General features: G+C 39.5%; 1 protein-coding gene across 2 annotated transcripts in view; it reads left to right on the top strand.

Annotated features, from left to right (window-relative positions):
* tmem132e (transmembrane protein 132E) overlaps positions 1-23,394 on the top strand; it is a 497,444-nt gene extending 474,050 nt beyond the window's left edge. For both annotated transcript variants that reach the window (XM_067437778.1, XM_067437777.1), the window contains exons 7-9: positions 2,771-3,047; positions 11,565-11,759; positions 19,618-23,394. In XM_067437778.1, the coding sequence (XP_067293879.1) occupies positions 2,771-3,047; positions 11,565-11,759; positions 19,618-20,688 (1,543 nt within the window). In that variant the 3' untranslated portion in view covers positions 20,689-23,394. The remainder of the gene's footprint in view (positions 1-2,770; positions 3,048-11,564; positions 11,760-19,617) is intronic.
* The last annotated feature ends 274 nt before the right edge of the window (positions 23,395-23,668 follow it).

Below are 23,668 nucleotides of genomic sequence, written 5' to 3'. Positions count from 1 at the left end.
GTTTACTGGATTTGAAAGTCTGTTTGCGTGCATGTGTGCGTGTATACATGTGTTCCTATCCTGGTGGGAACTTCAGCCTTCATGCATACTGACTAATTGGAACTCGCGTCACCGTGGGGATCTAAATTGAGGTCCCCACGAGGAAACAAGCTTATAAATCATACAAAAGAGTTTTTTTGAAAATGTCAAAATGCAGAAAGGTTTCTGTGATGGGTAGGGATAGACGTAGGGTTAGTGTAAGGGGACAAAATATACAGTTTGTACAGTATAAAAAGCATTACATCTATGGAGAGACGAAAATATCCCCACGAAGACACCAAAATCCAAAATCCTTGTCCTTGTGGGGAAATGTTTTGGTCCTCTTGAGGAAAACAGATTATAATCATTCTAATTAATAATTTTGAACATGTAAACTGCATGAAGTTGTCTGTGGAATGGCCAGGGTTAGTGTAGGGGGATAGAAGATACAGACTGTACAGTATAAAAAATATTATGTCTATGGAAAATCCCCATAAAATATGAAAACACAGCATGTGTGTAATATATATATATATATATATATATATATATATATATATATATATATATATATATATATATATATATATATATATATATATATATATATATATATATATATATATATATATATATATATATATATATATTTTTTTTTTTTTTTTTTTTTTACATTAGTATTTTCACCAAAAATGCTTTAAGCCAGTTATTTATATATTTTACTGTAGTGTGTCAGTATAAAACATCAATTTCTATTTCCAAACATTCCTTTTGCTATTAATTGTAATAATCCAGTGAGATTTTGATATGCACAAGGAGTCAGACAACAGCCAGTTCTACACGGAGATCTGATCTCGCCATTATCAAGTCTGTCTGGGTTTACTTGAAGACACAGAAAAAAACTGAGACAGACTAAAATCAGAAGAACTATATGGCAATGTCTCCAAGACACTTAAAGAAACCTAGAATATTGAATACATGTTCTAGGTTTCTTGAATATTCCAGGTTTATAGGTATATTGAAGAAACCAAGAATGCAATATCCAATATAATATGAGTTACAAAAAAATATTTCTGGTTATATAAAGGCTATATTAAAAACATACAGAAGAAGAAACTGCATGAGGCAGTACAATCATCAAAAGCATTTCTATATTGCTTATACGTTCATGCATATTCTGTGCAAAAATCCACTCATTTATTCAGGCACAGCTGTGTATGTAGTTATATACTGTACATGTTACTGTACCTCCCAGATTACCTTTATTATTATTATTAAATCTTATTTTAACCTGAAACTTTTTTTTTTATTAACCAATTACCGGATTTGGATATGCCAAAGAATCCAATGTCTGTTTGAACAATGTCGTATTTTCTTTCCCTCTTCCCTTCTTTCAGTTCCTTCCTTCTCTGCTCGGTCCATTTCATTCCACTACATTGCCCAATGTTAAGACGTGTCAGTGGGCAGGTTTCTTGCATTGTCCTTCCACACCGATTGATTGGTGTAGCTCACTAAACGGGAGACACAATGAAGTGTCTGCAAAACCTGACACTCATTTTTATTGGATGAGCAAGTTCCCGTGCATGAAACCTTCAGTTCTCTTAACAACCTAATGAGTTCAAGCAATGCTCCAACAATTGAGGTGTGTTCTTCTGCTAAACTCACATTAATCAGGGGAAAATAGACTACCACTGTCCCCGAGAACAGTCTGTATGCCAGGTTCTTGAACTGATGCAAAAGCCTGTTTTTAACCTCCATGGAAACAGGAGCATGTGTTTAACTCAGAAGAGAGCAAAGCGCTGATCAACAAATGCTTTCCACTATTATGAGTCTTCTACTGCTGTGTTTGTGTGCCTGTCAATCTCTCTTTTCTGCTGAGAATTACCAATGTGAAGTGCGTAATGCTTTACATTCAGTTCAATGTAGGCTTATCGATGTGCGTGCTTTGTCAGACGCAGGCGGACAGCTGTCTCTATATCTCCAGTCATCTGATTAATTAGTTATGTGTGTAGAATGGGTGAAGTGGCATTCAGCTCTCTAGATCCACCCAGCCCTTATACTGCTTCCTCTAGCTTACCTCACATGGTGACACGCTGCCGAGGGAACAGATTAGATGGATCGAATGTGATGGTATGTGTGCGGCACGCTAGAGTCACTGATGCGAAAACTCTTCGAAACAGGTCTCCAGATGATGCACTTTTTGATACTGGCATGCAGTTCTAACAAACATTTGGGAGGGAACTCACGATGAAGCGTTGTTTATATGCACACATTTTCTATTAGCTTTTGCACCCAATGCAGTTAAGAAATGCAAATTAATTAGGTAATGGCACAAGCATGCCAAAAACATCTGTGCTGAGTGCAATTTACTCATTGCAATTTTAGAAGCGATTACAGTACACAGTATAGTAATATTCACTATAGAGAAAGTGCGCTCCTCTGTCCATGTCTTATATATGCTTTTCTGCATCATTTGAAGATCATTGGATGAACAACTGTTGTGCTGTAGAAAATTTATAACAACACGTACCTTAAGAAATATATATGATGGATGGATGGATGGATGGATGGATGGATGGATGGATGGATGGATGGATGGATGGATGGATGGATGGATGGATGGATGGATGGATGGATGGATGGATGGATGGATGGATGGATGGATGGATGGATGGATGGATGGATGGATGGATGGATGGATGGATGGACGTGTGTTCTCTTACTCACAATGACATCTCACTAATCTCCTCAGAACGGCCAGAGACAGCGATGACGATGATGAAGATGACCGTAAAGTTAGCCGAGGATGTACGCTTCAGTACCAGAGGGCCCAGGTTAAGGTTCTGACCCAGTTCCACACAACTTCATCTGAAGGCACAAACCAGATGATCACTATGCTGGGTCCTGACTGGCAGGTGGATGTGACTGAGCTGGTTCAAGACTCTCTGAAGGTGGTGGACGCCAGGGTGGCTGAACTGGTGGACAGGACTGTGCTAGTGGCCAACGAGCTTGGATCATCCACTCTGAAGGTAGAATACAAATTAGACCTATAAATTTAGGATTGATGGAATAATTGGGGAAGAGATGAATGAAGCTCTTAATACCATATTACAATGCAGCAATTTAATTTTGCTATATTACATTCTCTTCAGCCAACATTATTGGACACTGGTCCTTACTCATAGTTTTTTATACCTGTCAAGACAATTGTTCAATCCCTTTTAGTGTCTCATATATGCAAGTAAAAAACTTTACTTTCACTTTCTTCCCTGATTTTATGAGTTGGTCGCTGGCAAGGTGGGCTGTTTTATAATTTTTTTTTTTTTTTTTTTTTTTGCTTTGAGTTTATTATACTTCTTGATATACCTGCAAGTAGATCATTAGTTTGAGACATTCCACGATATAAATTGCAGGTATATCAGCAAGTATAATAAAATAAAATCAAGTAATGAAGTAAAAAATAAAATAAAATATAGGCCACCCTGCAATTGTCTAGAACATTAGGGTTATATAACTGTTCTGTTTTTATTTTATTTTATTTTATTTTATTTTATTTTATTTTATTTTATTTTATTTTATTTTATTTTATTTTATTTTATTTTATTTTATTTTATTTTATTTTATTTTATTTTATTTTATTTTATTTTATTTTATTTTATTTTATTTTATTTTATTTTATTTTATTTTGTTCCTGTTCCTGTTCCTGTTCCTGTTCCTGTTCCGTTCCCCTCCGTTCTCGGTTCCCTGTCCCTGTCCCTGTCCCTGTCCCTGTCCCTGTCCCTGTCCCTGTCCCTGTCCCTGTCCCTGTCCCTGTCCCTGTCCCTGTCCCTGTCCCTGTCCCTGCCCCTGTCCCTGTCCTGTCCTGTTCTGATTTGATTCCGGTTCCAGTTCCGGATTTGATTTGATTTGATTTGATTTGATTTGATTTGATTTGATTTGATTCCTGTTCTGTTCTGTTCTGTTCTGTTCTGTTCTGTTCCTGTTCCTGTTCCTGTTCCTGTTCCTGTTCCTGTTCTGTTCTGTTCTGTTCTGTTCTGTTCTGTTCCTGTTCCTGTTCCTGTTCCTGTTCCTGTTCCTGTTCTGTTCTGTTCTGTTCTGTTCTGTTCTGTTCTGTTCTGTTCTGTTCTGTTCTGTTCTGTTCTGTTCTGTTCCTGTTCCTGTTCCTGTTCTGTTCTGTTCTGTTCTGTTCTGTTCTGTTCTGTTCTGTTCTGTTCTGTTCTGTTCCTGTTCCTGTTCCTGTTCCTGTTCCTGTTCCTGTTCCTGCTCTGCTCTGCTCTGCTCTGCTCTGTTCCTGTTCTGCTCTGCTCTGCTCTGCTCTGCTCTGCTCTGCTCTGCTCTGCTCTGCCCTGTTCCTGTTCTGTTCTGTTCTGTTCTGTTCTGTTCTGTTCTGTTCTGTTCTGTTCTGTTCTGTTCTGTTCTGCTCTGTTCCTGTTCCTGTTCCTGTTCCTGTTCCTGTTCCTGTTCCTGTTCCTGTTCCTGTTCCTGTTCCTGTTCCTGTTCCTGCTCTGTTCTGCTCTGCTCTGCTCTGCTCTGCTCTGCTCTGTTCTGTTCTGTTCTGTTCTGTTCTGCTCTGCTCTGCTCTGTTCCTGTTCCTGTTCCTGTTCCTGTTCCTGTTCCTGTTCCTGCTCTGCTCTGCTCTGCTCTGCTCTGCTCTGCTCTGCTCTGCTCTGCTCTGCTCCTGTTCTGCTCTGCTCTGTTCCTGTTTTGCTCTGCTCTGCTCTGTTCCTGTTCTGCTCTGTTCTGTTCTGCTCTGTTCTGTTCTGTTCTGTTCTGTTCTGTTCTGTTCTGTTCTGTTCTGTTCTGTTCTGTACTGCTCTGTTCCTGTTCCTGTTCCTGTTCCTGTTCCTGTTCTGTTCTGTTCTGCTCTGTTCTGTTCTGTTCTGTTCTGTTCCTGTTCTGCTCTGCTCTGTTCTGCTCTGTTCTGTTCTGTTCTGTTCTGTTCTGTTCTGTTCTGCTCTGTTCTGCTCTGTTCTGTTCTGTTCTGCTCTGTTCTGTTCTGCTCTGTTCTGTTCTGTTCTGTTCTGCTCTGTTCTGCTCTGTTCTGCTCTGTTCTGTTCTGTTCCTGTTCCTGTTCCTGTTCCTGTTCTGCTCTGTTCTGTTCCTGTTCTGCTCTGCTCTGTTCTGCTCTGCTCTGTTCTGTTCTGTTCTGTTCTGTTCTGTTCTGTTCTGTTCAGTTCTGTTCTGTTCTGCTCTGTTCCTGTTCCTGTTCCTGTTCCTGTTCCTGTTCCTGTTCCTGTTCCTGTTCCTGTTCCTGTTCTGCTCTGTTCTGCTCTGCTCTGCTCTGCTCTGTTCTGTTCTGTTCTGTTCTGCTCTGCTCTGTTCCTGTTCTGCTCTGTTCTGTTCTGTTCTGCTCTGCTCTGCTCTGCTCTGCTCTGTTCCTGTTCTGCTCTGCTCTGCTCTGCTCTGTTCCTGTTCTGCTCTGTTCTGCTCTGTTCTGTTCTGCTCTGCTCTGCTCTGTTCCTGTTCTGTTCTGTTCTGTTCTGTTCTGCTCTGCTCTGTTCTGCTCTGCTCTGCTCTGTTCCTGTTCTGTTCTGTTCTGTTATGTTCTGCTCTGCTCTGCTCTGTTCCTGTTCTGCTCTGCTCTGTTCCTGTTCTGCTCTGTTCTGCTCTGTTCTGTTCTGCTCTGCTCTGCTCTGTTCCTGTTCTGCTCCTGTTCCTGTTCCTGTTCCTGTTCCTGTTCCTGTTCATGTCCCTGTTCCTGTTCTGCTCTGTTCTGTTCTGTTCCTGTTCCTGTTCCTGTTCCTGTTCCTGTTCCTGTTCATGTCCCTGTTCCTGTTCCTGTTCCTGTTCCTGTTCCTGTTCCTGTTCCTGCTCTGTTCTGCTCTGTTCTGCTCTGTTCTGCTCTGTTCTGCTCTGCTCTGCTCTGCTCTGTTCTGTTCTGTTCTGTTCTGCTCTTCTCTGCTCTGCTCTGTTCCTGTTCCTGTTCCTGTTCCTGTTCCTGTTCCTGTTCTGCTCTGCTCTGCTCTGCTCTCTTCTGTTCTGCTCTGCTCTGCTCTGCTCTGCTCTGCTCTGTTCCTGCTCTGCTCTGCTCTGCTCTGCTCTGCTCTGTTCCTGTTCTGCTCTGCTCTGCTCTGCTCTGCTCTGTTCCTGTTCCTGTTCCTGTTCCTGTTCCTGTTCCTGTTCCTGTTCCTGTTCCTGTTCCTGTTCCTGTTCTGCTCTGCTATGTTCCTGTTCTGCTCTGCTCTGCTATGTTCCTGTTCCTGTTCCTGTTCCTGTTCTGCTCTGCTATGTTCCTGTTCCTGTTCCTGTTCCTGTTCCGTTCCGGTTCCTTTTCCGGTTCCGGTTCCGGTTCCGGTTCCTCTTCCGTTCCGTTCCGTTCCTGTTCCTGTTCCTGTTCTGTTCTGTTCTGTTCTGTTCTGTTCTGTTCTGTTCTGTTCTGTTCTGTTCTGCTCTGCTCTGCTCTGCTCTGCTCTGCTCTGCTATGTTCCTGTTCCTGTTCCTGTTCCTGTTCCTGTTCCTGTTCCGTTCCGGTTCCTTTTCCGGTTCCGGTTCCGGTTCCGGTTCCGGTTCCGGTTCCGGTTCCTCTTCCGTTCCGTTCCGTTCCTGTTCCTGTTCCTGTTCCTGTTCTGTTCTGTTCTGTTCTGTTCTGCTCTGCTCTGCTCTGCTCTGCTCTGCTCTGTTCTGAATAGCCATGATGTTAATGGGATTGAAGACTTTCTCTCATCTCATCCTTTCTCTGTTCTTTTGTGACAACAATTGCTCATAGTCCAAAGTCAACCTAATAATTATTACCTAATTGTTTTTAAACAGACAGATTGCTAAGATCATAAATGTAGTTTATAGATAAAATCAACAAGGGTCCACAATCAATATTTAAAATTCTCACATTTGAGTTATCTAAGTTAGCTCTGCTGCTGTCTTTATCTTTTAATGCCCCTTTAGAAAGCTATTCATATGCATATTTAGTCCCAGTAGGCTATTCAGAATCTGGGATGTTTGGGAAGAGAATTATCTGTGCGTTATAAAACTTCAATAGTGTTAAATTGGGGGAATCATTCTTGAAAGTGAAGTTTTCTCTCCATTGAATCAGCACACAATCAGTTCATTGTGTCCAAACAGAGAGCGTTTTGATTGTTCGTGACAGCTTCATCACACCTCTCCACAGTGTTGTCTGTTGTTTGGCTTTTCTAGAAAAAGTGTCTGTTTTTGCCCATAAACAAATTTGAGCATAAAAGAAAAAGTTTGCTAATTAAACTAGGGAAAACTGCAAAGGTCATTAATAATTAATGGCCAATGCAGATTTCGTATGTTTTTGCTGAATGTGAGCTGAAAATAAATGAGTCTGAGCACAGAAGCATCATTTCACCCTTCTAAAAAAGAAAGAAAAAGAAACAAGGGAAAGGTATGAATAATGTTGTTTATCAGTAGACCACACCAAGGTTTTTAGCTTATTTGGTGGGTCTTTGATCTTTCTCTGCCACAGCGCTCATCCTCCACCCATCACTATGGCCCAAACACAAAGACAAACTGCTGTTAAGCTTTAAACGTTTCTCATTACACATTGTTTTGAGAATCTTATGAACAGCAGAAGGTATTGTTGACCCGTTCTCAGCATCAACTGAATTGTAATGGTCTTCTGAATCCATCTACAGTAGCTTTAATTGTACAATACTAACACTCCAAGCCTAATTCTATGTATTTACGATTACTTAATTGGCCAAGTACAGAAATTAGGTTTTGGGGGGGATAAGCAGTCCTTTTTAGTCTTTGAACACACTCTATTCAAGCATGCGACGCTCTGGTTATAATGCTAACATCAAAAGCAGATATATCAGCAAGTATAATAAAACTAATTGCAGCCGTCTGGATACCATGCAAATAGCCATTCTGGCAAGAGTTTGTTTTCTGTTCCCCTTTTTCTATCTGTCATTCCTTTTCTCTCCTTCAAATGTGCTGTATCTTTGAAGCTTGCCTTGAACTCAGGAAATAAGAAATGCATGAACAAAACAGTTTAGCTCAATTATACATTCATCTGCCTCCCCCCAAGGTCTACATCCCTTTTCCAACTGGATTAAAGGAGAGAGGATTGTATAGGACTGGATGGTCAATGAACTGTAACAGCCTGCTTCAAATGATTAGTGCATTGGGACACAAACAATATGCATCTGGGACATATGGGTCGCAAGTCTGGGCTGGATCAGGAAAAGCCTGGGTTCTGCTCCTTGGTGCCAACCGCACGCCAAGGCAGTGTCATGTTCTTCAGTGAGAGATAAGGCTGGAAAATGGCTGGATGGTTTTTCTATGCCAAAAGAGCATTGCCACTTCACAGACGAAGTATAATCAGCAGTATGGCTAGTTCATAAACCTACATCAGCGTTGAGGGCTTTTAGCTGGAGATGGGGGATTTTGAAGAGGGAAGTAATAGTAGGTTGGATGAAAATGTTTGCTGTAGAGGGTAGAGATTTTTGAACACCATTAACAGTCATTATGGGCTTTATTGGGTTAAATTATCAAGCGCATAAATGGCTTTGCTCCCTCCTGTGTGAATAAGTGTAACCAGCTCTGACTCAGCTGTGATTAAGCCAATTACATGAAGGTTATAGTATTATTCTTTGTTCCGTATAGCTGTAATATTATATAAGATAATGTTGCTAGACAATGCTGTAAGATAAGATAATGATCTCAGTTCACAAATATCATGTTGACATTTGCAGTTGGTGTAAATAGAAAAGCAAAAACAACTTCAATTGCTTTTTTTCTTTCTTTACTAGTCATAATTCTTTAAACTTATGTTTGTCATGGACAAACTGAAATGTAGGCTACTTTAAAATGTATTGGTCCCAATTCATATCAGATGGCCTTAACTACTATGTACTTACATCTAAAATATGTACAATGTACTTATTGTGATCATATTGTATTGCGCAACACTATTGCTGATATTGAGGTGAGATACAGGTAAAGTTAGGGACAGGTGTGGTGGTGTGGGTCAGTTTAAGGGTTAGGTGTTAAATGTCATTATAAATGTAACTATAGAAATTAATTACAGATGTAATTACATGTAGGTAATTAAAAAAATTTAAGTACAATGTAAAAATGTTAGGGCTGTCAACCGATTAAAATAAGCGTGATTAATCGCATATTGTCATGAGGTTCGCGATTAATCGCAATTTAATCGCACATTTTTATCAATTCTAAATGTACCTTAAATTAATATGTTTAAAGTTTTTAATACGCGAATCAAAATGGGTATGGACAAATATGCATGCTTTATGTAAATGTACATTTATTATTAGTGAAACCATACTCAAAGCATGAAGACTAGACATGTATCAAAGGTCACAGATTTTTTTCAAAGAACTAGTTAATGTCTCAGTTAATATTCAGAATAAGCCGGTATTTTGTGTGCGCGCGCCGAACTGTGACGCAATTCACGTGAACAGTGTGAGAAACACGGACTAGGGAGTGCTCTTGTTCAGAAAAGTAACCTGCGTATTCGTTTTAGCCAATTGTAATATATTTAGTTCAATAAAACACATGTACTGTAAGTTGTGATGGTGTTAATGATTTACCTCAGATATGAGTGAGAGTGAGATTGCAGTGCATCGTAGGGGTTGCACCGACTAGTCGACTAATCGACACATCGACCTAAATGCTCTGTCACAACGCTTTAAACTTGACGTCGACTAGACGCTGGCCTATAGAGGGCGCAACACCCGCGGGCACCATTAAAAATTATGCGTAGGGCATCAAGACGGCCAGCGGTGGTACTGGCTGTGCACAAGAAGACCCGAGTTTGAGTCTCAGCTCAAGGTTCAGGTTTATTTTATTTTTAATTAATGACGTCATCAGCGACTAGTCGACGTCGACCTGACTTTCATCACATAAATGTCGACTTTAAAAAAATGAAAGTCGTTCAACCCCTAGTGCATCGTGCTTGGGCTGCAGAGAATGTGCTCAGTGAAAAAACGCACTTTTCTTTCGACCTGGTGTCTAATAAAAGTTAAAGGTGCACTATGCAACTTTCCGTCCACTGGAGGCCACCTATTCTAAACAAAGGCGTAGTTTGATGACGCCAAGTGTGAGCGAAGCATCTCGGGACATCTGGTCTTCACATCACAGCCAGTGGAAAATAGGACTCGGGCAGAAATCATGTTCATGAATGTGATTATTAACGTTACTGTAGTGTAAAGCAGAGCAGGACCGAGTGTTGTGGAGCTGAGCACGGCCGCTGGAGCGATTGTTAAACACACGGCTTACGAGCACCGAGACTTTTATTATGACGGGACACAGTCACCAGGCGCCTGCACTATATTTCCGCATTTCCGGTCATGATTATAAGGTAAAGCAGCTCTGTTTATTATATTAGATACAATTAAGTGTGTTTAAAATGATGTTATGATGTTACTCTGTGTGTTCGCTCAGCGCTGCTGTGACATGTTCACACTGCTAAGAGAAAAGCTCTTCTGCCAAATAAAACTAAGGGTAACACAGATATGACGCGATTGACAGGCGACTCGCTCAAACGCTATGCTGAAACGTCCCGGTCCTTAGTTAAAATAGCAATTTTCTCACAATTTACAAATAGTTGGAAACATTTGGGATATTGTAAGAACTCAACTGAACAAAATATATAACACTGGCCTAGTGGTTTTTGGATAGTTTACTGCAAAAATACTACATAGTGCACCTTTAAGCAGAAAATATGGTAGCTTATGTAGGCTATAACTTCACTTGTTTCAGAGTAATGTTATTGTTAACCCTTTTGTTTCCCTATTAATGTTTGCTGCCGAATCTTTTATGTCTATGGCTGATCTCAATTTGTCCAACTACAGCCCATGGATCAAAAAGAAAATGCGCACTGCGTTAATAAAATTAGTGCCGTTAAAATGAATTTGCGTTAATGCGTTATTAACGTGTTAATTTTTACAGCCCTAAAAATTGTACATAATAAGTGCATTATATCAAATTATTAGTTTAAATGTTAGTTCATAGTAGTTAAGGCCATCTAATATAAAGTGGGTCCAATTCATCCAGTCTCTATGTACTTCTCCCTCTTATTATGTCTTTCTTCAGGCAAAAATGCTCCACGTAGGCTGCCTTGTTCTTGCTTGCAAAATGTGAGTTTAAGTTAATCTTTCTGAATTATGAAAAGAGAAACACTATCCCTATATTGATGCTCTAACTTGGCACTATGTGGCTCTTGGGATTGGCAGGGTCTCATGGGTCAGCAAAGATACAGAAAAAAATGAGATCCTCTGACCCTCCTAGTCATGCCGCACCACTTGACTTTTCACTCTGTAAGTCCCTGGTGACCTTTAACGCTGGTAGGAGGTGAAGAAACGGTGACATAATGGGTTTGAAGTGTCAGCTGGAGGATTTATGTGGAGGCCGAGTGCTGGCCATCCTCTGGAGAAAAGGTCCATTCTCCCATGATTCCTTTACTCAGTGGGCTGCATCTTGAATACGTGGGATTACTCACTAAATTTTTCTGTTTGACAGGCATTGTAATTTCACTCCTCCCCATTCTTTCTTCCATTTAGATTGTTTTTACACCTCCATTGTCTTTAGTAATGTAAAAGCGCATCCTGTTTTGTTGATTTCAGGTTGAATCCCCATTGGCAGTGGAGGCGGTACTGGGTGAGACGCAGTTCTCTGTGGTAGACGAGAAAGTGTCCATAGTGGAGCTCCGTGTTCATGCCATCTCGGGACTGGCACTTAATCTTCAACCAAGCCCTGGCAACAGCCATACCATGGTTGCTAAGGCAACTGGCCTGCAGACTCTCTCCACACTTAAGCAGGTAAAGTTGTTCCCTTTATTTTTTTTCCATACCTTCTAGAATAAATGACAGTATTTTGTTATATTTTTGACAAAATACTGATTTCTAGTACAGTATATTTGATTTGTTGCTTGTCCAAGGCAAGGTATCATTAACCAAATAACATAAACATGAACTGTAATTGAATAAAATATACAAACTTAAGGCTTATATTATTCAACCCTTATGCTGGGTTGAAAACCTTGTTTTGACCAACCTTTCATAAAATAGCTGGTTATGCTATATTATCACCAGAATTCAGTCTTTTTGTCAACTTGTTTTCTTTCAATTAGGACAGATTTTTCACTTATTTCTAAAACTGATTGATCGTAGGCCTAATTTATTATAATATAGCATAACAAGAGATTTATAAGCTATAGCGATTGCTAAAGCATGTGACCAACGTCATCGAAACGTAAAGAAAGAATGTTTGGCCAGTTTACATGGCCTGGCATAGAAGGCTAGTATTCTGGCATGAAAAATAATAAAAAATTAAAGAGAAAAACGGAATATAATCATACGAAATGCAGCAACTAATACAAACAAAACATCTCTTGTTAACTAGAATAGCATAATTTCATTCCTTTGTTAAATAAGAGGCGATCTGGCGCTCGTTTCCGCTGTTATCAGTGGGGGAGATTTCTCTTTGTCTTCACACAGACGAGCGCTTTAATCTAATGTGTAATGCCGTCGCAGAGATTTTCTATTTGTTCCGGTGAAATCAGGAAACAAAATTCACAAAAATTGTCCATGCTCGATATACAACGTGATGATATTCGGTTTTTTTATGAGGAAAAAAAAAATACGAGGTCAGATTAGAAATGAGAACTTCTGACAAGCTTAACAAAGGACCATTATGAGCAAAGTTTGCAACTCTCTGCCTTTATTTACGTGAAAAAATCTGGGTACTAACGCTATATTGTGTTTAGATGCACAAATTAAACATGAGATCTATATCAATAAAATGTATCCAAACCCATTTAATGTACAATGTACTGTCAATGCCATCTTTTGGACATTCATCATATTATATTTGTTTTCTTTTCGTGTCCTCAAACGCTCTAATCTGTTTATTTTTAAGTTACACTTAGATGAAAAAAAAGAAAATCAATAGTTTTATTGGTTGCATTACTTTATTACGAAGGTAATCTTGGGCCTCCTTTTGCTATCCATGCCATTCGTCGACTTTTGTCACCTCTGAAACATGGCTTAGTTGTACTATTTTTCCACGCTGAAAAAGGATAAAAGGATATCCCATTCTTAAGCTTTATGCCACTTCTATCATAAGAATGACTATTGGATTTTATAACACAGCAGGTAGACAGCATCTTGAACACTGCGTTCTTCCCTCCAGGCAAATAATAAGTCTGCCGCACGTTTATGCCGCGGATTGCCAAAATGCTTTGCGTTCACCACTGAGAATACGTCATGGTGACGACACATTAGCAAACTCTATTGTTTGTAGGCTGGTCCTTTTTGACAAGGAAAAGTAGGAGTAACAAGGTTGGAAAAAAATCCCCAAAAAAGTACATACATACCCGTGTGAGCAATGCGATAATATTAGCAAACATTTTCGGGTCAAAATGACCCGGAAACAACATCAGGGTTAAGTTCATTTTCTAAAACTAATAAATAAAAATAAAAATAATAAATACTAAGTAGACATTTAAATGGCAAAACATGGCTAAAAATAACTAAAATCAAAGAGAAAACAAAAATCAAAATATTAACAAAATCTGTAATAGTATATCAATCATACTAAAATAACACTGTTTCAAGAACATCTACCATGTTGAATAAACTTGTTCAAGATGGTCTACAAACTTATTCTGGCCCTCATGTGTAAACTAAACCAGCTACAGACCATGTAAAACCATCTGAAGTGTCATATTTACAGTGAATTGTCATGGTACCATCCATGTGAATTTGTGTAAAATATAATAGGTCTTATAATTTATATTCTTAGACCCTGAATGAAGGTATTATCTCAAGTCATATACTGTGATTTGAAGATCACACTTGTTTAGGGTCAAGAAACACATGGAAAAATCTCAGTTAATTACACGAAAAAGTATCTTCATGTAATTGTCTAAATATGACTGTATCATTTGTCATCATACCCCTCTACAGCTGAGTCCATGGAAAAGCTCTACCCTTTGGCCCTCTGCAACTAATTATGCAAGTGACATTTATGTGAAATTCCTCGTTGTTGCTCAGGATTATTCTGCTCCTCAAGAGTTAACACTGGCTGGACTCAGTCTCATATTGATGAATCGAGTCTCCATGAAGGTTATACACCAATGGCAAATTAGCCTCCGCGCAGTCTTCCAGCCGGCCCTCACTACTTTAATAAAGGCTAGTTTGGCATTCAGACATATTCAGATCTCCTTTAGTATCAGCACACCAAATGAGCAAGCATCTTGCTTAATAAGCCACCGCCTCTGTTTTCTGCCGTTCTCGAGTGTCATCAGGGGAGCTCCGTGCATTTGCTGTATAATATTTCTCAAAGCATTAATTGGAGCACATTCGCTTGTATTTTCAAGTGAGGGCCTCGTATGCTGCCGGGCTAATTTATACAATGTCTCGGGCAGGTCACGGAGCCCTGCCGTGAGAGCTTGGGGCCTTTTATCCTGCTCTGTACTTAGCCTGTGACCAACATCTAACATCAGACGAGGGTGGCTGCTTTCAGTTCACGCATTAAACTCCAGCGGTTCTCCCCCGCTCTCTACTTCACCACCTTTGCTTTTAATTAGCGTAATGTATCGGCCTAAGTGCTTGTGGAGACTGTGCAATAAACATCACTGATGACCCTCCTCCTCCTCCACTGCTACCAGTCCTTCATTTCAGTTCATTCCTTCACTGCACCTACCTACTTACCCTCTGCAGTCACAAAATAACAGCAGTTGTTCAACCATTTATGTTGGTTGCGTTTGATTTCCTGGTAATACTTTAACTCTTTCTTCAACGGGATTTTTTTTTTTTTTATCATTTTCACAAAAATGTCATGACCCCAGAATATTTTGTTATATAAATATCTGAGCGTGCATAATTAAAAGAAAAAGAAGACCCTTTGCTTATACATTTTGAGCAAAAAGCTCAGAAAATCGTGTTTTGTCAAAGACTATGTCTGAATCATATTCAGAATGAAACAGATGGAGTAGACCGAGTCCATCAACACCCCCAAACTTTCACAGTCCTGTAGCTCATCCTGGGTCGACATTTCATTCATTAACATACTGTAAGTCACTTTTGATTTATATGCTGTTTAACTCTTTCCCCGCCAAACATGGAATTTTCCATTATTTAAAACCAAAAACTTAATTTTCTGGGTTTCTGGGTTTTCACAGTTAGACGCTAGGTGGCGCTATTACGTATCTTCTGAATGAGTACTGAATCTCCTGATCAAAACACGCGAGTAAGACGCAGTAAAACAAGTGATCGTATGTAATCATATGCATATGAAAAATAACGTGATCATCAACATTAAACATCATATGAATCAAAACTGCCTAATGTTTGTGAATGAAATGTGGACCCAGGACGAGCTACAGGACTGTGTAACCATTAGGAGTGTTGATGGACTCCATCTACTCCATCTGTGTTTGATTATCGCTCTGAATCTGATCTGGAAACAGACTTATATTTGATTTTGGTTGATTTTTGTTCAAAATGTTGCTTTTTTAAACTTACCCATATTCAAGTGATGATAAAAAAGGAATGCAAGAATAAAACACTTTTTTTTTTTTTAAAGAAGAGGGCAAGCTCTTTCTTTTGATATATGGCATGCTCAGATATTCATAAAACAAAATTGTATATGGGCTATTCAATTTTGGTGAAAATGGTCAAAAACCCTGTCGGTGGCATGGCAATTTTTTTTTAAACGCTGGCGGGGAAAGAGTAAATGTTGATGATCACATTATTTTAAATATGCATATGATTACATATGAAATTGCTTGTTTCTGCATCTTCCTCGCAGGTGTTTTGATTAGGAGATTATGTTCTATTTAAGAAGATGTGTTAAAGCGCCTCCCTACCGTATAACAATGAAAACACAGAAAGCCGGAAATTTCCTCAATTCATAGTTTTCAGTCACGTAACTGTCACGGAGGCCTGGAAGGCAAGATAGCCATAGAACTGCAGCACAAGCCTGTCAATATCTTAAAAACTACAATATGTGAACGAGATGCAAGCTGTTGACTCTTGTGATCCATGTACAGCGCCTGCTGCAGTAGTTTGAAGGATGCAATACTACTCTATAGGTACTCAAGATTGACATGAGACTGAAACTGAGTGTGCCCCCCCCCCCAATCCTTATTCGTGCAACCCACCCTTAAAGTGCCTTAAAGTACTAAAACAGTGATATTAAAAGATCAAATTAATTTTTACATACTATATACAGGCGAGCAGATAAGCCCAGAATATGAACACATTTTCTGTATATAAGTTTTCAATGGAAAAAAAACCTTGTGTTGCATTTATATTGTGTTCATCTTCTTGCCTATACAAAGTATGCATCATCAATACGGTGCATATTGAATCTGGTCTTTCTACATTAATACTTACTACAAAGCTATAGTAAAGCTGTAGAGTGTCTCTGCTCTTGATATAGAATCACTGATGAAAACATTTAGCTTTAATGAGGAAAAAAAAAAAAACGTTACGAGGGCAGATTGGAACTCAGAACTCTGACACGCTTAATGAAATATCTACCAGTAGACCACAAGCATTTCATGTAAATCTTTCCCTCACAACCAGAAACACACTTATTTAGTGACATTGTTGATTTCGTGGTCTTCGTGCTGCTGACAGCTCCCATAAACTGAAAAAAAAAAAACGCGTTGATGGGCGCGCTCTCACTCTCGCTTTCCCTGGAGAATTGCCCATGGGGATTTCCACCCGTTTTGACATAATATGTGGCCATACTCTGAAAAAAAAACGTTCTGAAACCTTCGCAAAGTTCCAAATTCGCAATGCATTTGCCGTTGTTTTTAATTGTGGCCATGTTTAGCATGAGCACCTAACTCTTTAACAGTGTAAATAAGTCAGAATGCATGAAATAGCATCCCCCCCCCCCCCATTAATAAAATGTATTAATATAATGTATTAAAAGGGAATTATAATGTCTATATATACATTTTTTTACATTTCAAGTTTGAGTATAAATTAGGTTAATTAATTAAATTAAGTTGAAATAAGTTCCATTTAGTATAAATTACCATACCAAATGATCATGTATTGAACGGACATAAAAGTTCATAAAAGTGAATTAATAAAATAACTTTAATCTACATTTTTAACCTAATCATGGAATTCATTTATATGTATTCTTTTATTTGCTGTTGTTAAGTATGTTGACAATACATTAACCTAAATAAATGTTGTTAAAGTATTGTGAATTGCTAGTTCATGATTGCATTTACTAATTTTAACAAATTAAATCTTATGTAAAGTGGTACTGATTTTCTTGCTCTTTCTATTGCACTTTAGAAGCCCCTTTCTTTTGTCTTACTGGCATCCTTAAATAATTGATTTTGCTGTACGCTGGTGTAAGCGATTATTCCGTTTTAAATTGGTTGGATGCAAGAATCCTTTACTTTTGTAGTTTGTTACGTACAGTGAATTCAAAATTACCTTCAGGATAGATCTGTAAAACTTTAAGCAGTTAGAAATTTAATAACTTGTCCATGTAAAAGTTGCAGTGTCATGTCCCAAAGATCGAAGCTTGTAGAAGAATCAAGGGACATGTGTGATTGATGTCAATTTATTTAGTGGCTAGAGTGATCTCGAAAGGTCCAAGATGACAACATGTCGTCTTCAATGTATTATTCAGATCATGCATATCAAAGGCTCTCTTCATCTTGACAAGCAGTGTTGACAGAGCTTGAGCCTGAATGTCAGAACAACCTTGAAGTTTGTGACACGACAGAAGACTATTTTTACAGCCTCACAACAGGCCGTTGCTGACTGGAGGCAGATAAATACTTCTCTTCCTGAATATAAAAGCAAAGCAACACTTCATTTCTGACTAAAAGCACTCTGGCAGAGTGGTTTCATTTTGTCTGCCTGCCAACAGGTGTAAGGTGTTGTGCTGTTCCTTTAGTAGAGAGCAAGAGCAGGAAAACAACTGTCAAGCTCAGGCTTGTTATGAGGTGACAAGAACACAAGCGTTGCGCCAGTGCTGCTTCCCCTCAGTCTGTGTTTCTAACGGCCAAAGCATGCAAGCACCTCTGATGTTAGCTGTATTTCTCCGGCTCAAGACAGGATGAGCTATAGGATGGTGCAAGCATTAGGGGTGTTGATGGACACGGTCTACTCCATCTCTTGTTTGATCATCATTCTGAATCTGATCTGGATGCAGTCTTTGACTAAAATGATGTACAATTATATTAATAAAGCGAGACACTACAGGTGAATAGGGAATTGTTTTGTTTTTTATTACAAGATATCACTATGATACTTCTCCAGTTTATTACTGGCATAAACTTAAGAAAAAAAAATGTATTACAAGTTTTGTGTAAATTAATGTTTAGTATGCAAATTAGGACTTGTATACTTAGAAAAACGCTCATTTTATATTATATTTCCAAGAACAAAATCTGGAAATTCGAAAAGAACAGGTTCAGAATTCTTGGTTCTACTTGTTGACATATTAGATGAGAGGGCTTTTACAGAGGGAATTATGGATATCTTATTTTGTGCTTTAGTAGATCATAGAATACTGAAAATGGCCTTAAAAATCTATTTTCACCATGTTTTTGGAGTAAAAAGACCTATAAAAAGCCTTCAGAATATAGTTAAGTATAAGACTGGAAAAGTTTGTGCTTGTAGATGCTACTTAAGTGGATATATCTGAATCTGAGTGTAAAGAAAAACTACCTAAACAAGCACATAACAGTCACAAAAACACCAAAAAACTGTCCATGTTTGCTGTATGTCCATCTATAACTATTTGAATCTAATTAGTTTCGTCGTCTAATCTATTGTTCTTTACTTGAGCTGTTTCATCAGCTCTTGCTACTTTGTCCTTTCTGGGAACGTTTATGAGCTGATTTCGGCACTTTCTGCAATTTCTCGGCAGCGCAATGACGTAGTGTGTAATTCACATCGGCCAATCAGATGTGATATTCAGCTGCAAACTTTTGCGGTTGGTTAGTTCTACATAGGAAATGCCCATATTTGGATTAGATAGTCTCATACACAGCGCTGAGAGCTTTACAATGATACCAGGCATGTTTCTGTGAATGGAGACGGCACGGGAGCTCGCGTTATAATAACTTTTGATGATTTCGGGTAGAAATCTAAAGGCGGAAGTTGACAAAATAAAGTGAATTATCCACTTTAATGTGTAATGTCGACATATTTTTTATTTTGACATGAAAGCTTACATGTTAAGGGAGTAAACTGGCCCAAAATCTCAAAATTGACCACTGCATGAAAAAACGATGTTTTCACCTGCCGTGTCTCGCCTTAAAATAAACCTTTTGTATGAATGTACTGTACTTACAACACTGACCACCATTCGGTGTCTATCAACTGCGCCTAGCTATGACTTCAGGGGCTACACAAAAAATGTTGCCACAGTGAGTCCTATTCATGTAGTTTTTCATTTAAGTTCAAATTTACCTTAAATCTCACCAGGAGTTGACTTTGAACTTGAGTGTGCATGTACAGAATGACGTGTTCTATATGCAACACCAATGCAATGCGGCCCTTATCGTTCAGTGTGGAGCTCCCTTTATAGTGCGTCACACACAACAAAGTAAGAATTCAAAAACAGATCCAAAGGTTTACTGTTGTTTGTGGGTTGATGCTCACAATTTCTTTTGTTTTGTGTTTATAGGAGGCCAGTTTGTCCATCTGGGTTTACTACAGCGACAATACCGCCGCCCCCCTGAGTATGTACGACCCTAAAGACTACAACCTCAATGCCTCCACAGCAGACGATAAGGTGGTTTCGGTGGCTCAGCAACCCCAGCAGCGTTGGCCAGTCATCGTTGCCGAGGGTGAGGGTACAGGAGAGGTAGTGCACGTGGAGATGACCATCTGCGAAACCTGCCAGAAGACTAAACGCAAGAGCGTCATTGCTTCATCTCCTGTGTTCGTCAAAGTCCGCTTTGGACAAGATGAAGACTCTGAGGAGGAAGTGGAAACAGAGACTGAAATAGAAACCAGAATTGCTGCCAACACGAGAAAGCCCGCTATCGAACCCAACGTAGGTGGTGCAGGGTATGAACCATCTAATGAGCAACCAGCAAGCGTGCCCATTGATTACACCAACTTCCCTACAATGAGCAATCCGGAGGAACCAACTGAAGAAGATGAGGAGGATGACGAGTTTGTGCACAATCCCCGTAGCATGACTGACCTAGAGATTGGCATGTATGCTCTTCTCGGCGTGTTTTGTCTCGCCATACTGGTCTTTCTTATAAACTGCATTGTGTTCGTGTTGAAGTATCGCCATAAGCGCATCCCACCTGAAGGCCAAGCCAACATGGACCATTCCCACCACTGGGTGTTCTTGGGTAACGGGGAACCCCTGCGCACCCAGAGCGACCTATCGCCTCAGACGGTGGAGAGCCCCAGCAACACCTTGGAGGGGGTACAGACTTGTTGTCACGGGGACCACCACAGCAGTGGCAGCTCCCAGACCAGCGTACAAAGTCAGGTCCATGGCCGAGGAGATGGCAGCTCCGGCGGTTCCACCAAAGACCACGGAGAGGACGCCAGCTCGCCAACCTCCAAACGCAAGCGTGTCAAGTTCACCACCTTTACCCTTCCCACAGAGGACTTACCCTACAACTCCATCCCCATTGCCAACGAGGAGGACATTCAGTGGGTATGCCAAGACATGGGCTTTCAGGACCCAGAGGAACTGCACGACTACATGCGCAGGATAAAGGAAATAGCCTGATTGGGCAGTATGCTTTCTAAATACATTCCTTTCTATTTTTCTCTCTTAATTTTCACTCTAGAGGAGGTACCTTTCACGAAAAAAAACAACCAAGGCCTAGTGTCCAGTTTTGTTGGGGTTTTCTGCACAGTGCTGTTTCCCTTACACATTGAAACTTGTACAAACTAAAAATAAATATTCATGACGCTGCCAGGGAAGCCAAAGACGAGTCAAAGGGATTCTAGAAAAAATGGCTTTAGCGGTGTGTGTGATTGCTGCTCAGTAGAAGGGTCAGTGTACAATCTTCAAGGGAAAAAAAATGTTTTTTAGTTGTGAACACTAATATCAAAATGGATCCCTGAAGTACTCAATCATGTGTGGGTCACCCTGCTGTGGATAGGATCTTTCTCAGAGGAATGCCTGGAGTCTTGGCACTGTGTCCATTCTTCTTCTTCTCTCTTTTTTTTTTTAATTCAACAGATTCTTCTCCAACAAAGAGGCCTTTGAAGTGCAGATTCTACTTTTGTCCCAGATTTGTGTTTGAGATGGATCATGTTCATGCCATTGTTGATAAACCTGACACTTAGCCACAGAAACTGTCAGGGACGTTCGTGAGAATGTGCCAAGGATTCTTTTCTGTCAGTGTTGGAAAAGTTGAATGGTTTTATCCCCCTGCCCCTCTTTTCAGCGTTATCTCGGTCCTACACACGCCTTGGTTGTTGAATTATTTCTTCGTCTGTCTTAGGTATTTCATACTCATTCTCAACCTGGATGCCACCTTTGCTTCTCTCACTGTCTTGGTTAAGTCAGATGCCTTATTAAATGGATCTCAATAGTCACAACCTCTCTCTGTGCTGACACCACATTTGTTCACATTGGTAAGGGCCAAAGCAGGGGCAACTCTACAGATGTCTGTATTTCAATTAAATGTGTCGGCATGGGGAAGGCGAGAGCTTGTACATTGTGGAGTTAGGTATCTTCTCCAACATTCCTCTGCATGAATGGAGACTTGGAGGCACAATTAGCGCAATTTTGTTTCTTTTTTACTTTGTATATGTTTGTATTGTGAGAATTATCTAATCATACATAAATGATAATAGAGGACATATCATGTTACCATGCATTACATGCATGTGCCAGACCCTCCCTCCTGTGTACATACCATGTTCAGTACATAACGACTGCTGACGCTTAACTCTCGATTACTCAGTTTTCCTGAGAAATAGGGGAGGCAGATGCTATATAGGGACTCGGCAGCCAGATACTTGAATTTCAGTGAGGCTTTCTTTTCTCTTTCTCTTTTTCTGTCTCTTTACTGATCTCACCGTGAATTCCCATCCAGGTGGTAATAGAGTTAAGGTCTCTAGTAAGGATAAAATGCTATGCAAACACACTGGAGGGGTTGATTATTATGGTTAAGTAAATCTGCCCTAGATATCATTATAGCGTCATGGTTACTTTCGATTATATACCAAGAAATATCTCAAACTAGTTGTAACATCTGCCACAATGTAAATTGCAGGGTTTGAGGTTTAAGGTGTTTTTTTTTGTTTGTTTTTGTTTTTTACTTTGAAGCACGCTAGATGTGTTAAAGAAAACACCACAGTAGATCAAGCCCAAAAACGTAAGCATTTACTAGTTTAGAAATGGTCAAGCTAGTAACGGGTCTGAAAGCTTTTTTTTTTTTTTTCTTTCGTTCTCTCTTTGTGGTAGGGCACAAATAAATTGTATCTGTATTGCTGCTGACCTATCACAGGTTAGTTTCAGGGTTACAGTCCCCTCAGTTTCTTCAGGATGTCTAAATTCACACACTGTATTAAAGGCTTTTTTCCCACTGTGCTTATTTGTAACATGCAGGATTTACCCTTGACTTTGTTTTTAATAGTCGTATTAGCCATTTTCCTGTAACCAGGATGGAACACCTATTTTTGCTTTCTTTGCTTTATAGATTTTATTATAATATTATTTTTATTTAAGAAAAATAATAGATCACCCCTAATTTAATCGGGGGCCCTTTGCACTCCACATAAGAGTCACAGAGAACATAATACTGACACCTCTCCACCTTTCTCCTATGATTTGTTGCCCCCTTCACCCTTCCTCAAAAAAGAAACCCTCAGTCATATGACGTGTGATGAAATGTTAATTGATAATGTAACATGTCAAGGTATTAGGTTTCGATTGGCAGCTGGAGGGTTGGTCAAAGGCTTATTTTGGCCCTCACTTTACAGATATGTTGGTTCAGAACTGAATGTAAACTTTTTCAACTGTACCTTGACGATCAAAATGAACATAATTTCCCATGTATTATTACGGTCTTCTGATGGGGTACGTGAGACTCGATATGACTACTAGCAAGTCTCTGGTAGCAGCTCATACACTTTTCCGTCGTGTAACATCATCATCAGGACATTTTCGGTTTCATATTGTTTTCCACTTTTAACTGATGTATGTATGTATGTATATGAAATAGCAGTTGCAATATCTGCGCTTTCATTTATCTTTTTCAAGAGGAGCTGCTACTAGGCCTTTGCCTTGACCACATGCTGTGTTGTGGTGTAGATTTGAGCTGTACTCTATGACCTGCTGAAGCACGGTACTGTCAGCCTTGTGCTGACACACCCTTAATGTACAGAGCACTGTTACGACATCCTGTATCCTCCCTAAAGAACAACTGTTGTATTTCCCTCCTTATATGTAAGTACTAAAGAAAATACAATGCATAAACTTGGTGTTATGTCTTTTACTTGACAATGTCTCTGTATTTTAATGCGCAATCCAAACAGTAGTTGTCTAATGAGCCTACTGAGCTGTCTAGACAGCTGTTACTTTATTTATAATGTATTTATTTATAAAGACTATTGTGCTTTGTTAACAATATTACACAGTCAAAAGAAATGGAAATGGGAAAAAGGTTTTCATTTTGTGCATCAGCACAAAAGGCAAGTTTTTACAGAGGTGTAGCAAGTTATTATATTTTAATTGAAAAATTACAAAGACA

Source organism: Pseudorasbora parva, chromosome 3, assembly GCF_024679245.1.
Source record: "Pseudorasbora parva isolate DD20220531a chromosome 3, ASM2467924v1, whole genome shotgun sequence".
NCBI classification, from domain to species: domain Eukaryota; kingdom Metazoa; phylum Chordata; class Actinopteri; order Cypriniformes; family Gobionidae; genus Pseudorasbora; species Pseudorasbora parva.
This window is presented reverse-complemented; position numbering and strand designations above follow the sequence as displayed.